Source organism: Pezoporus occidentalis, unplaced genomic scaffold (assembly GCF_034315485.1).
Source record: "Pezoporus occidentalis ecotype Australia unplaced genomic scaffold, CSIRO_AGI_Poc_V1 ctg38, whole genome shotgun sequence".
NCBI lineage: Eukaryota > Metazoa > Chordata > Aves > Psittaciformes > Psittacidae > Pezoporus > Pezoporus occidentalis.
In genome coordinates, this window is record NW_026915702.1 from 6,059,097 (window position 1) to 6,074,803 (window position 15,707).

Below are 15,707 nucleotides of genomic sequence, written 5' to 3' on the forward strand. Positions count from 1 at the left end.
TATTTGTGCTCCTAAACGACATAATGATGGCTTCTCCTTTATTCTCTATTCTTTCCCTAACAGTTAATATTCTGTTTGATTTTTTGACTATACTAACATTTTCAACAAGCAAACCACAAGGACTATGAGATCTGTCTCTTCAGGGGTGATGGTTAATTTAGAGTAATTGTGTATGCAATTTTCCACATGTACTGTACTTAGCATTTAGCAGCGCTGAGTTTCACCTGCTGCTTTAACACGCAGTATTGTGCTATTTTGTTACAGCTTTTAAGTTTAGTTTTGGCACTCCTGCATGGCATTGTCTTGCCTGCAAATCTTAGCACCCCAATCTTCAACCTCTTCATAATGACATATACAAATATGCTGAACAGAATAATCGCTATAGCAAGGTCTTCTGATTGTGAAAATTGACCACTTATTTAAAGCATTTTGTTTTCCTAGAATTTAATCTCTTCCTTAGAAGAGCCTATTCATTCTCATCGCACAGCGGTGCCTTTCCTGACAGCTTTGCTGTTAAAAGCTTTCTGAAAGTGTCAGTATACTAACCAGAACACATTTATCTATATAGTCACTGAGAGTTCCAGTGACCTGCAATACATCTGTGAGGAATGGCTTCGCTCTGCAATAGCCACGCTGACCCCTACCCACTATATCATCATTATCCACGTGCCAACTAACCCTCACCATTCTTATTGCTTCCTTCCGCTTGCTCAATTGAACATGAGACTCGCTTGGTTACTTTCCAGGACCATTCTTAAAGAGTGGTGTCACACTTTCTACTTCCCATTCCTCTGCTATTCAGCAATTTACTGATTTAGGCAGTGGATTACACCCTGTAGCTACTAGTTCAGCAGCTTTATATCCAAATTCCTTTAGAGTAGAGGATGAAATCCATCTGCTTCTGGTGGTTTCTTACTATTCATTTCATCAGTTTGTTATAAAATCTTTGCCGCTGACCTAGCCATTGGAATCCGTTCTGCAGACTAATCCCTGTGATGAGCAGAATCTCTGCAGGAGTTGCCCTGCCCTCCTGTTTAACAAGCATTGAGGCAAAGAATTAATCTATTTTCTGTAGTCTTTTCTAGCTTGTGCCCAAACTGTCTTTTGGGATCTTGGTTCTCTGACAGGCTCTGCACCTGTGGTGTGTTTGAAAGTATATTCTTAAGTTTTACATTTTAGCATCTTTCCTCCTCAAAACTTCTCATGGTTTTATGTTTAAAAACACGAAAGTCAGACTTTATGTTCTCTCAGTTTAGCTGTTTGGATTCAACTTTGAATGAAGCGGTCTCCATACCCAGCCTTTTATGTAGGATTTGTAAAATCAGCTTGTCAGATCTTGAACTTGCCTTGCTTCTGCCTAATAGGAACTGCCTGAGACCATCAAGAAGACAGCAGAAAATTTTCTTCTTCCTTCTTAACAGCCTTTACTGCTTCTCATCCATGTAGTGGTGTAGCACATGCTCTTAATATTGCATTATGCTACAGAGTCATCTTAGCTCTATATATAAAAAAAAAAAGTGTAACTCAAATAATGAATTTTCTTTTTGACACCTTTCATTCACATGTACGTGGATTATTTTGCAGCAATGTTGCAGAATGCATCAAGTCTACTGTAGTATCATAAGTCCACTTTGTTGTCTTGTTAGCCACCCACCACTGCAAACTCCATTTCTCTCCTACAGTCCCCATTCTCTGCAGACACTCAGTCATGCACTTCTTCCACTTTCTAAGCTCTTTCTGTAATAGCACTTCTAATGTTTCTGCCTCTCACCAGAAAAGGAAAAAAAGTGAAAAGAAAAACCATCTAGAGCACCTGCTAAGGTGTGAGAGCCACTTCTTGCTCTGCACCAGCTCAGCTCATGTCCTATGGCCTTTCTCTTCCCTGCAACGTGCCCTCCCCTTTTGAGCAGGATGCAAGAGAGAATCTCTGTGGGAGCAAAGGGCCCAGTTATTTCCAAGGGTAAGAAGCCACAGATGCTTAAACAGCTGGTTGGCCACAGAAAAACAGTTTGTGACTAAACCTTCATGGGTGGCTGCTTCAAAAGTGGCATGGGACATGTTAGTGTAATTCCTCCAAAGAGAAATGCCATGTCTCTTTACTGAGACACCCAAGCTCCGGTATAAAATTCACCAAAGGGAGTCTAACACTAGAAATACCCCGTGGCTTTCATCAGACTACTTATTACAGCTGGGATTTCCAGGCAGTACAGATTCTCTGTTGTGAGGAAATTTGCAGAGCAGATATCCAGCCTGTTCCTAAATCCAGGCAATGATATTAGGGCTTGACAGTACTTGGAAATTCACCAACGTACTATTCAGTCTTCAAGTACAGACAATCTCTCAGCCTTTTGGACTCATTAAAATTACAACAGCAACAAATAATATGCAAAAAATGTTTCTGTTATAAAAATAGAATGCCCATATAAAAGGAATTAAGTGTAATTAGTCTCTTTCCTGAGGTTTAATTATAAAATGCATTAATAAAATGACAGATAGCAGTGCCCTCTGCAGAAATCATTTGAGGCTGCTTTTATCATTAGATTTCCCTATCTAACATGGAATGAAAATGTGCATGAACAATTAATTTCAGTTTGTGCAACCAGGAACTATACACCTGCTTAGAGACTGTTCCTTACACACTGAGGGAGGCAAACATACCCAAGGCTATCATCAGTAGTTGAAAAGTACATTTGAGCAAGGAAAAATCTCTTTGCTACATTAAAACTATATGTATTTCCTTCTGATTTAGCCTGTTTCTGAAATTCTGTTTGTATGTATGGTTGGCTTTTTTTAACTAGACAGGTAATAATTACTATAATATATGGCCAGAGCAAAGACTCCGAAGATAAACGCAAAGTACTAGAGGCACTTTATTCTAATGATTTGGAGAAGCTTTACAATTTTCTTTCTAATTAACCTATCAATAGTGATGTCACTTAAACATTCCAGAGGAATATTATCTTCTCATTATTAACAGAAAATGTGCTGCCCAATTTTATAGCTCGGTTGTTCTTACGCATGGATGGAGCGTCTGGATTAAATTGAACTGAAACAGATTTTTTTTTAAGAGACATTTCCCATGCACACAAACTGCTTTCATAATTAAATTTAAATAATTAATATTCAAATTTTAAAACATTAAGGGGGGGGAATTCCATGTTTACTTTGTGTTTATATATTGTAAGAATATAACAGAGGAGCAGTCTCTTTATCAAATGCCATCAGGTCAGGAGGAGAACCACTGAGTTTGCGAAGGCATTTAGTCCTAACAGCATGGAAATTCAGCCAGGGCCATTCTTCTGTAGGAAGAAAGAAACACAATGCAGATTTAATGTGTGTAAAATTGCCAGATTCATAGCTGCAAAGAGCGTGTGTCTGCAGAACAAATACAGCTCAGGCAGCAGCCGTGCAAGCTTCCCAGGCTGGCTTGCCAACACGCTTCAACCTTAAACTGGTGAGAATGTCTGAAGGGTGCTGAGCTCCATCACTCTGGGTTTGTGGTCTTTGCTGAAGACTGCCAGGAAGGTTACAAATCAGAGCTGATGACAGTTGCGGGGGTGTCCCATGCAGTGCCTGCCTGTTGGGAGTGGGAAGGGGTCCATCCATTTGTTTTGCATGACTTGCTACCAAGCAGCTGCCAGCCTTGCAAAGGGACACATTCATTGCAGCTCCACGTACAAATCCCATGTAACGACATGACAACCTTCAAGTTAAAGTTTATGCCAACAAGCTGAAGGTAGTCTGTGGCTTCATGAGATTAAAATATGGGGTTTCAAGGGCTGCACTCTTAAACATTTTCCCTAGTATTTGTGGATTTAAAACTTGGTGATTAGGATGCATGAGTACTCTGGGCTGTCATGAAACAACTGCACCTGAATGGCATGGGAGCTGAAGGTAGTATTTTAGGGATGGCTAACTCTCCAGAGCTGGGGAACTGTTTTTTCTGTTAATTTCTTGACAAAAGTGAAGTCCATGAAGTGTGACATGAGAGAGGGCCTAAATGCCATACAAAACAATAATGTTGCTACATTGAGCTTTATCTTTTAAAATATTTTGGTGTTTCATCTGCAAACCTTATATCTCCACAGAAGGCAGCTTGCTGAAATGTGCCTTAAAAACAATGCTCTAATATTCCAATGTGTCGCTTTGCATGAAAGGAGCTAATGCCACAGGGTCACACTAATAAAAGATTTAGACATTCAGAGCTTGATGCTGTAACACCTGTTAGGTGGCTGATGTCCCACTAGATACAGAGGGATGATCGAATGTGTCAGAATTACTGTCAAGCAGTCTGCAAGGAAAGTATAAAAGGTAGCGAGAAAAAGTAACTTTAATATATTAAAAGAAAAATGAAGGATGGGAAAAGGTCTGTTGTTTGCTGAGAATGTGAAGAGAGCTGAAATATTCAGTGCTTTCTTTGTATCACTCTTCAGTGAGATGTTCAGAAGGACCATAAACTTACATCAAAGAGAAATTAATATAAATCAGAATAAAGAAAGAACTGCTTAAAAAAGAGTGCTGGATGTGCTGATGTTCGTGTATGCTCAATGCCTAAGAGAAGGTAATTTCTAGACTATTAGTAATTATGTCCAAGAATTCATGGAGGAAAAAGGTTAGTAGCAGACTGAAGAAAGGAAAACATATTCTGTATTTTTAAAACTGAATAATAAAGAAAAGTTCCTTTAACTTCCATTCTCAAATAATCTGTGACAAGTTATCAAAAGAGTTGAGAACGTCCAGCAATACGTAAATTGTGGAAAGCAAATCCTGCCAGAACAGCCTAATTTAATTTCTTATTTCTGATTTTCATGTTTATTTCTTTGTGGTAAAAGGGGAAGGAGAATGTATAGGAAAGAACAGGGAGGTAGATTCTAGGTGGAATCACTGTAACTGAAAATAATCCCTCTCAAAGGCTGCTCTGAATGGTTTGCTCCTGATTAGTAATTACAGATGTGAAATTACAAGTGTGCTTCTGAGGGGCCTAGGATGAGACCAGCTCGATTCGATAATTTCATTAACAATTGGAGACCTACTGATAGATAATAAAATAAAATTTGCTGATGCCAAGACATCATTGTTTAATTGGTTTAAAAGGATTTACTTAGATTTCAGAATGAACTAAAGCAGTCAAAATCACTCACTTTAAGGCAGAGAATTCAGATGTACAATGTGAAATGGGGGATAACCGACTAGCCAATACAGCTGGGGATAATCCCAGAATCCAAGCTAACCATGAGTTGCAAATCTGATGTGTTACAAAAAGGCAAAGATTTCATTCTGGGAACGTTATTAATAAGTGTTTCTTCCACGTGGGAAGAATGTTGTATTTCTGATCTGTTCAGCCTACTGCCCACCTTAGCAATACCTCCAATTTGGAGACTGTGGATAGACTTGAATGGATCCACAGAGAAGTACAGAGAAATGTCAGTGGTATAAAACTGCAGGAATCTACTTTTAATCCTGAAAAAAAAGAGTAATAAGGATCCCGTATAATAGGAATTATATTCTTTTCAGACCTGTTTCTATGCTAACCATTACTTGTAGCCTCACCTTGGTTCTTCTTCCAGATGTGGTTATACTTACACTCTTCTTAAACAATCACTGTATTTTAAAAAAGCCAGAAATAGCCCCACAATAACTGAAAATCTATTCCACAATAGAAAAGGCAAGAGCACAAGCAAATTTGAATGCCTGGACAGAGAGAAAGCATGCAGCATGGTATCCTCTCATATAAAAGAAGCTACATCACTAAAGGGAGGGAAGGGGAAGTTATAAACTTTTAAATGCAGAAAAAATAAGAATAGGACTTTGTACTTTACTAGACACATGGGCAACCACTCCTCAGTCAAGGTTTTCTGTTTGTATGAATTTCCCAGGTGTGAGTGTAAAGACTAATTAAAGGTTTTCTCAGGCTAACATTTCCTTTCCTTATTGTTTTTCTTATCTAATCAGAGCTGGGCTTGTGCTGCAAAGGCAGTATAATTCAGTCATACATCAGTCAGCCACGAGCCTCAAATGGATGGAACACAGTTAAACCGCTGCTCTTGCAACTGTTCATTTTATCTGGGGTCTCACACTTTCTGATGTAAATTTCAGAGCACCTAATTTTTGCAGAACTCTTCTCTCCTTCAGGCACATAAGCAAGATGATGGCCTTTCTTAAGCTTTCCCAGGTTATTTCCATGTAAGATTTTATAATAAAAGAAAGTATCAAATCAGCTACGTGCTGCCCCCAGAGAGAAGAAAAAATATTTTAATCCACTGAAATACAGAAAAGGTTACATTAGTACAAGAGAGTTCTTCCATCTTGACCAATGAGAACAGAAGAAATGCAAACGGCAAGGGAAAAATGTGACATTAACTTAACCTTTTTACATATTATACTGTATTAAAATCTCTGTCTTTCTCCTCCAGAGTGCAGAGGATTTTATTTGAAGGACTGTACGTGCCATGCACAGCTTTTGTCAGTACTTGTTTTAAAGGCCATTTATCAAGAAGTGTTAAAAACACCTCCTTCATTTGATCTAATCTGTCACTTTTTCTCTCAGAACATGCTAACATTTTAAATACCTTCTGCAAAGGTAGACAGCTCTTTTTCGTGTCACATTGCCTGGATAGTCCATGGTTTGTTTTTATAGGATTTCTAACAGGGTTTAATTGTTTCATGACATTTAGAAACATGTTCTCCCAAACAGGTTGAATTTTGTCTGCATTTGGCTTGACCGGTATCCTTGTGGGGATGCTATGTATCTATCTTCTGTCTGTGTTACACAAGGCATCAGAGAGATTTTTCCATTTTTTGGTCTGTGTGAACTAACTACAATCCTACTGGCCACTCCAAAACTCAAGGTGATGCAGACAGCCTCACGTGGCCAAACCTGGGGGACACCTCTCCATAACGCACAGGGCTCCTGTGCTGTGTGTCACTGTAGCCTGGAGGCCATCAGAAGTATCTAAAAATCCTTATTGCATGGTATAACCAAATGTATTCTTTCTAACAGAGAAAATCCTCTAAGGAAGAAATTCACACTGCAAAAATAAGCCCTTTTTGCAACGAAATAATCCTGATGTTTTTCCCACACTGCTCAGTCTACAGCATTTACAAAGTGCGATACCTAGGCTGAAAGGTTTTATTCGGATCAATGGCTTTTTAGTTAAGTACCGGCATAGATTGCATACAGGATCCTGGTGGAGTTCTTAAAATAAGCGGCAACTCCTATTGAGAAGGTATGAGTTCCTACTGAGAAATGCTACCATAGGGCTTTTAGTAGCATTCTTTCTGTCTCTGAACAAATGCAGGGACTAGATAACTTCTTGACATCCCCTCCAGTTTTCTTTAAAGCTAGGACTCTTGTTGACATTCCATATTATGCACACTTATTTGGTAAATGCTATATTTCAAACTTGGGAAGGAAGGGAAGCCTCTGAAGGATTACAATTTTAGTTGACAGAAACACAATTGTAGCAAAGAAAACATACAAAACAGAAAACTTTTCAATGTCCAAGGCCAGCTAAGAGCTGGTTTTGTCAAGATGGGCTTGTAAGAGGAAAAAGAAGTGCCCATCATCTTGAAATCTGCTTAGCCTCCTTAAAACCCTCTCTAGGATGTACAGGCATTGTTATTTTAGTGTAGCTGATACACATGGTGAGATGCAGACTGAGGCAGGTGTGATCCTGCCAAGCAGATGTGCTCTTCTGGCACTGATAAACGGGCTTGCTGAACCCACTCACCTGAGACCCTTCCACACCCCTCTTGGATGCCCATCACTTGGACCTGCACCTCCATCAGCACCAGGAGATCAGCTCTACATCTGGGCTTCACCTGGGTCACCCATCCAAAGGGGCTGGGAGGCTTCTGCAAGGTAGCTGCAAAACATCAGCTCCAAAGGCTATGATGCTGCTGCTGAGAGGTTCACATATCACCTCCCCGTGTTGCTTGTTTAACTCTCTCACAAGATAAGTGGCAGCTGTGACATTGCAATACCAAGCAAGCTGTACAGCTGCCGCTTCCTACGTGTGCTGTCTGCCATGGGGACCAGGCACCGCAAAAAAGCAACAACTCCCCTAGTCATGGAGAAGGTTTCCAGTGTTGAAAGCCAGCTCTTCTCATGGAGAGAAGAGCAAAACCAAAACAACCCAGCAGGAGACAAAGCTGGGAGGGAGATTGGGGTGGATGGTAGATGCAGACACCACTGCCCCATTTTACAGCTGGAGAAACAGAGGTGGAAAAATAGTAATGAAGCTAACTCTGACTGAAAAGCCAGGCAGGAGATGAGTGGCAGAAATCTATATTCAGAGCTGCTCTAACTGGAGTTGGCTGCTCTAACTAGACAGCTCAGCCAGGGGCTGTGCTTACTTTTTCTGTGGCTAAATAGTTCAAAGCACACTCTTCTAAGAACTCATGCATGTCCTGTGCCATAGCACTATCCTTACTTTGGTGTGAAACTTTATTACCAAGATAAGGATATTCAAATGATTCTCTCTACTAGAGAGCAGTTCAGCTGAGAAGGACCTGGGAGTACTGGTGGATGATGACTATTTGCTGGCATTGTGGCCTGGAGGCCAGGAGGGACAACAGTACTGTCGTGGTTTAAAACCAGTCAGGCAGCTCATTCACTCACTCCCCCTCTTCTTGCCCTCCTTTTTTGCCCTCCCCCTGCTCCCGGAGGGATGGGAAGGAGAATCGAAAGAATGTAACTCCCACGGATTGAGATAAGAACGGTCCCGTAACTAAGGTATAACACAAACCACTGCTGCTACCACCAATGATAATAATGATAAGAGAAGATAACAAGGGAAGAGAATACGATACCACCCGTCGAAATGAGCCCGACCCAGAAGAACCTATGCCCTTCCAGATCCCTCCCAGTTACCTCCCTGGGCATGACGTGCTGTGGTATGGAATACCTCTTTGGCTAGCCTGGGTCAGGTGTCCTGTCCCTGCTTCCTCCCAGCTTCCCCTCCTCCCTGGCAGAGCATGAGCCTCACAAAGTCCTTGGTCAGGGTAAACATTACCAAACAGCAACTAAAAACATCGGTGTTATCAGCACTGTTCCCAGGCTGAAAGTCAAAACACAACGCTGCACCAGTTGCCAAGAAGGAGAAATACTAACTGCTACTGCTAAGCCCAGGACAAGTACCCTGGGTGCAACAAGTCCAGGGACATGATGCTCCTTCTCTACTCAACCCTGATGAGGCCACATCTGGAGTATTGTATCCAGTTCTGGGCTCCTCAGTACAAGACAGACAAGGAGCTACTGGAGAGGGTCCAGTGGAGGGCCGCAGGGATGATTGGGGGTCTGGAGCATCTCTCTTGTGAGAAGAGATTGTGGGAGCTGGGCCTGTTCAGTCTAGAGAAGAGAAGACTGAGAGGGGATCTCAGTGCATATAAACATCTCAAAGGCAGGTGCCAGGAAGATGGTGTCAGACTATTTTCAGTAGTGCCCAGCTCCAGGATGAGGAGCAGTGGCCATAAACTAAAACACAAGAAGTTTCACCTCAGCATGAGGAAGAACTTCTTTACGTTGAGGCAGAGCATGGCAACAGGCTACCCAGGGGGTTGTGAAATCTCCCTCTCTGGAGACATTCAAAATTCACCTGGACACGATCCTGTGTAACCTGCTCTAGGTGGCCCTGCCTTGGCAGGGAGTTTGGACTGGGTGATCTCCAGAGGTTGCTTCCAACTCTAATGATTCTGTTATTCTGTGAAATGATGGATCTTTGTGCTTTGAACCTCTCTTTTCTCTATAAAAAAAAGCAAGTTATATTCAACAAAGGTCTTCTCGGGGCCAAACAACACTGGCAGTTAAGGTGTAGCACAGATAACGTTTCCAGTGACTCCAACATATCAAGCAATTCAAAACAAAATCTTTTATGTGAGAAAGACATGAGTCAAGTGATAAATGCATTACACTGATTTCAGCACAAGATGAGCAGCATTTGATATACCACATTCAGAATCCACTTTGGAGGTTATTTAATCTGCCAGTAATATCCCTCAGACAGACAGGAACAAATTTACCTTGATGTGTCTGTCTGTCATTCAAGTAACCTGTGATCCATTGAATATGTCTATTTCTGAAATGCTCATTTTACTGCAATTCTGTCTGACTCAATGTTCTTCTTACCTGACAGGTAGGAGATCAAATAATTGAAATCAATGGAGAAAGCACAAGGGACATGACACATGCCAGAGCAATAGAGCTAATCAAGTCTGGTGGCAGGAGAGTGCGACTGTTGTTGAAACGTGGAACAGGACAGGTCCCAGAATATGGTGGGTTTTCATCTTTACATTTTTCAATGTGCATGAACCTCTATGAATTAAATCTACTGCTTTTGAGTTAAGTAGCAGTTGAAGATATTTATATATTGTAATGTCCTGGGGCATATTAGCTATGGGTTTAAGTGCTTACCTGAGTCGAGGTGAACTTATACACGTTTAAGTATTTTCTTGGCTCAAAACCATGTATGTGTACATCACTGTCATCTGCTGCCCTCCTGACACAGGCAATGGCTTAGAAGATGTGCATTGGAGGAAGCACTTTGAACGCTTTAGGGGACATCTCTGAGTGTGCTGGGAGTTCCTGATTTGACCATAAACTTTTCTCTTCTTCCTCTGTTGGTACTTCTCTGCACATTTTGAATCACAGCAGATGGTCCCGTTACCATGCAATTGAGTGGCTCACGTTTAAAGTCAAAGCATTAACAAGAGCATACTTCCTTCTTTGACAACCTCACCCGTTACATTATCTCTGACAATATACACAGATGATCAAGTAGAAGACAACTCTGAATAAAAAAGGAGACTTTGCTCATTGTGGTGAGAAAGAGGAATCCATTCTTCTCATGTTTTGTTTCAGAGGGACTTCTGAGACTTTTTTGAGTATTTAAAAAATGTGAGTCATGTAGACAGTATAGAGGCCTTCTTTCACTACTGAAATGACAAGAAGTAAAAATAAATTATCCAAAGGTAATTTCAAAGACAAAAAGCCCTTTTTAAAAATTGAAATCAGGGCTTACTGTAGAGTATGGTGTGACAATGTCATATATTTACATAAGTTCTGTGATGTGCACAGCTGGGCCTGAAATCTCGCAGGAAATGAAAATTCCGTGATTTCTTTATGCTACGAGATCCAAAACTCTATTAAACTTTTCTAGTATTGTTACTTTCGATGTTCCAGCATCATTTCCCAGTAGAATCAGAAGTTGCAGTAGCATATGAAATTTCAGAGTAATACTTAGGCTTAACTGAAGGTTCAGATCAGTCTTTGTTACCAATAGAAATTCATTACCTTCTTAGAGACATTGAAGTCAGCTCCACTGAAAGTCAGCACTTTGCTAGATGTCAGTATATATGGCAATTGCACCATATTCTTACCTAAACTAGAGCCAATTCTGAGGCAGTACTCGGGATAGTGTATGCAGCATTTGTTTCCAGCTTTCAAGACCTTTTGAATAAGGGCAGCAAGATGGGCCCTAGCCCACTCATCTGGTGATAAAGTTAGTGAGTTATACTTTTGGTGAGTAGGAGCAAAGCCAAAATGCCTTTTAGAGATTATGATAAATCAGTCCTAAGACATTTAATACCAGCTTTAACCAGTACATAATCCTTCCAGAGGGACCTCCAATAGAGATTCAGATCACCTCCTCAACACTGTTGTAAGGGAGAGGTACATCCATTTTAATGAAAGAACAAATAAAAGTCCTGGACTGCTATAGTGGTTATAATCCTTCTCAAATAGCAGAACTATATACCAGCAGTTCTCTGGTTTCTCAGAAAAGTTTAATCTAAGAGGGGTTCACAGGAGGCTGTTATGAGCAAGGAATTGATTGCAGTTCAGACCCATTCCAAATCTGACTTTCTTAAGATCCCAGTTCTGGATGGCACTTACACCTAGGTTTATGAAAAATCCAAAATAAATCTTATAAATCTGTACCTTATTCCAGAATTGTAAGAAAATGTAAATAGATGTAAGAAAAAGTTTAGTGTAAATAGCATTGTTTTGGGAAAAGATATCTCCCGAAAGGGGTAAATGTCACCAGCCTTCCCTTCCCCAGAAGAATATGAGTAGAAAATGCAGATAAACCACTACAAATCTGCACACATTCTATAGTGCTAACAGAAAGAAACAAGATGACTTCACAGGACTGTTTACAGCTATGCTCTCCACTTAGAATGCTTAGCATTAGTTGTGTAAAAATGCAGATTACTGTGAAATAAAAGCTGCTACAAAGAAGCACTGTTTAATAAGATCATTTCCTAGCTGCATCCCCAGCTTACACCTCCGTACAAGAGGAGAACTGACTGTGCTTGAAAGCTGTGTTGTCCTACTGTACAGAAACAGCAGTAAAAGTGTTCATGAGTTACTTTGCACACATGTGTACTTTGTACACATAACCTACAGAAAACATCACAACAAAGGATAACATCATGGCAAAGGATAACATAGGCAGAGTGTTATTGCACAGGCAGAGAAATGTTAGTGCTGTATCCAGGCTGCAGGCGGAATGGAAGCAAAATAAGAAGATACCTGTTGAAATTAACTCATATATTAAAGTCCTCCCTAAGTCATTTCCCAAAGCAGTGAGAAATACTCTAAGAATAAACAAAAGGTGCACATAAAACCAACAGCAGGATGCTTGGGAAATTAAAAACAGAAATTAACAAGCAGAAACAATTAAAACCAAAGGGCATGTCTTGAGAAGGCCAGATCTCATGCTGCAAAGAGCATGTGTCAGAGTATTAATGACAGAGACCCCCAGAAAGAACATACTTTCCAAATGAGAAACTGAATGCAGAGAAGATCGTGACAGTAAGCTTGAGGACAAAGTGGTCCTGAGGACAGCAGATACACTAGCCAATACTTAGTTCCCTCTTCTTCCCACTAGAATTGCACGGTTTAGGTGTAACAATTCTAATTAGCTCTTTTTTGACTGAAATAATCAGCTTTTTTTTGGGGGGGGGGGGGGGGGGGTTGGATTAATTTTTTTTTTTTACCAGGCACATGTCAGAAATATTTCTTATTCTCATTAGGGTTCAGCTCCGGAGACCATGAGTGGGAAATAAGATTTAGTCAAGTATAAAAATGCGAGGCTAGAGGACTGAGCTGGTGTCTGGCTTGCAATGGTGGTGTATAGCAGAAGCCTAGAGAGAAATATAAACACAGAACATGTGTACCATGGTCCTCTCCTGGATATTGTCTCTCAAGTCTCTGACAAGCAAAATGGTCAGGGACATCCCAAGTCACTTGTAGTAATGCTGTGTTTAAAGACCTTTCCAGCAGCAGTGGTGGTCAGACTCACAGTGTTAAAAAGAAGGAATCTTAGCTAGAATGACCTAAAACCGACCAGCAAAAAACTGTCGCATTATTGTCTCTCCATCCTCAACTTTTTCATTTTTCTTGTACAATATGATCAATGCTTTTTCAGTTCCAGAGCTATGTTTCTGTTAGTACCAAATATGACGGTCCATATTTAATTGCAAGAAATATCACTGTTTGGTGATGTGACTGACATAAGTAAAAGCAGTGTTAAGAAAAAATCATCAATAGTAAGAAAGTGATCAGTGAAAGAAAAGAATATGTATTGAAAAGAAGAAAGCACTCAGTGAAGAAACAAAGAACAAGCTCCTGGGAGGATGTAAATCTCCTGAATGAGTTATGTCAGGTTGTGCTGATTTCTATGCCTGGAAATCTGTCCCTGCAAGAACATCTCAGAAAATTCTGGCTGAGCTAAAGCACTATGCAAACCGAGGGGAAGAAATAAAGTGTGTTGCAAATGCATCCTTTACCTCAACTCCAGCTGCTGATTTTGCTTGAAAATAAATGCCAAAGATCCCAAAGCACTTCAGAGGGAGAAATCCCCTCATACCATGCAAGGCAACATCAGAATATATGGGAAGGAGCACAGATATGATTAATGCTCCAAAACGATAGCTGATTTCACAGCAGGGTGTAACAGAAGAAGCTTAGAAAACAGATGTTTTATCACCCAGCATATCAGAACATGTTTGCTGAGGATAAGGATAGCCAGAGGAGCTGTGCTTCCACTGAAAGGGAATTACCACAGCTCATTGAAACCCAAAGAACATCAGCATCATGATTCACGGGAAATAGTCTGCCATGTTCTCCAAAGAACCAAGTCATAGCAAGAAATCTTATTACTGTGCAAAAAAGACTAAAAGTACAGAAAGTACTTATTGCTCAGGGAGCCTGGCTGGAGGGAGCTTGAGGTTTCATACATGTCACAGGCCACAACCCACAGTCATCACTGTAGCACGGAGCACTTCTCAGACTGGCATTAAACACGATTTGAGTAGAATGACAGACCAAGATTTTTTTTGCAACAGCTGCCTAATTCCCAATGTAACCTGCGAGGTTCCGGACTTCTGCAGGAGCTACAGGGTGCGCAGCACTTCTAAAACTCTCCGCTCACACTGTGGAAGCCTAGTTACAGATGCTCATGTATTTCAGAACATAGTCATAGCTATATAAGCACCATGAGAAGGACACATACATTGTACAGCCAAACATTAGGATGAAGAAGCATCCATCCCTAAAGGCAAAACTGCTCACAAAATCCCAAAATAGTAACATTAAATATTAAGTAAAACTAACAAATCACAGTCTCTCCATCCAGCAATGAGTTCTGCAAGAGGCAAGTTAATTCTAATGATGGATCAGCCCCAGGAAACCACAGCTTTTTATAAGAACAACCACTGCTTTCTCTAAATACCTGTGTAGGAAGGTCCCTAGGAAAGCCTGGGATGTTTCATTCTCAGTCCCAGCAGTCCTGCAGATTGCTGCTTCTGTTTTACTGTTCCTAGCCTTTCATAACTGGAGCTTTCATTACTAAAAAGCTACATTACAATATATAAGTTCCTAGAAGTATGTGAGAGCAATTAAACTTAAAATGAAAAAATTGCAAACAGGGTGTAAAGGTGGAGGAGGCTGAGGCACAGTTAGCACTTGCAGGCAGACTCCATTCCTCCAGCAAGGTACAACCTCTTGCCCCAAATGCTTTCGGTCTGACACTGCAGAGGGAGCACAAACACTGAGTTTCACCTCTGAGTAACATGTAGGAGAAAACTAATTAGGTTTCCTTCCTCCTTTCACAGCAGGACTTCAAAATCATCCCTTCTGTCAAGTTTGGGAGTTTTTCACTTAAAGTTGCTTAAGAGCTCCTGCAGAAAGGTGTAAGTTTTAGAAACTCCAGCCCGTTTCATACTGAAATCTTGGAAAACTTTTCCATTGTCCTATTTTGGAAATCTGGATCTGTCCCTGAGTGTGTTAGGTCATACTGTGATGCTAACACAGGCAGAACCACAAGAACCAGGATCACTGAGGTTTGGTGAACAAGGAATTGGTGTCGTGGGGGTTGGTTGATGCTTTATGGATTTACACAACAGTGGTTCTTTCCCTCTCTGTCCAGCCTTGTTTGACTTCATTATAAGACATGTCTTGGGGTTGTGCATTTTTTAAACCTCTGTTGCTTCACACAACACTAAATTGTGTACAAAACTCACCCCATGGGTTCATGACATTTGGGTGAATTTACAGAACTAGAGTTTTAGGTTCAGTTTTGGCTGTGTTAGGGGGGGGAAGATTTCTGTATGCAAAAAGTGAAGTTTCAGTATACATAAAGTAATTGCTAGTTAACAGATAAAAGCTATTAGTTACTTAGCAGTAAGTCATTTTTGAAGGGGCTTGA

At 40.6% G+C, this 15,707-nt stretch overlaps 1 protein-coding gene across 16 annotated transcripts in view; it reads left to right on the forward strand.

Annotated features, from left to right (window-relative positions):
* MAGI2 (membrane associated guanylate kinase, WW and PDZ domain containing 2) overlaps positions 1 to 15,707 on the forward strand; it is a 747,917-nt gene that overhangs the window by 714,352 nt on the left and 17,858 nt on the right. For all 16 annotated transcript variants that reach the window (XM_062631997.1, XM_062631996.1, XM_062631998.1 and 13 more), the window contains one exon: positions 10,134 to 10,272. In XM_062631997.1, the coding sequence (XP_062487981.1) occupies positions 10,134 to 10,272 (139 nt within the window). The remainder of the gene's footprint in view (positions 1 to 10,133; positions 10,273 to 15,707) is intronic.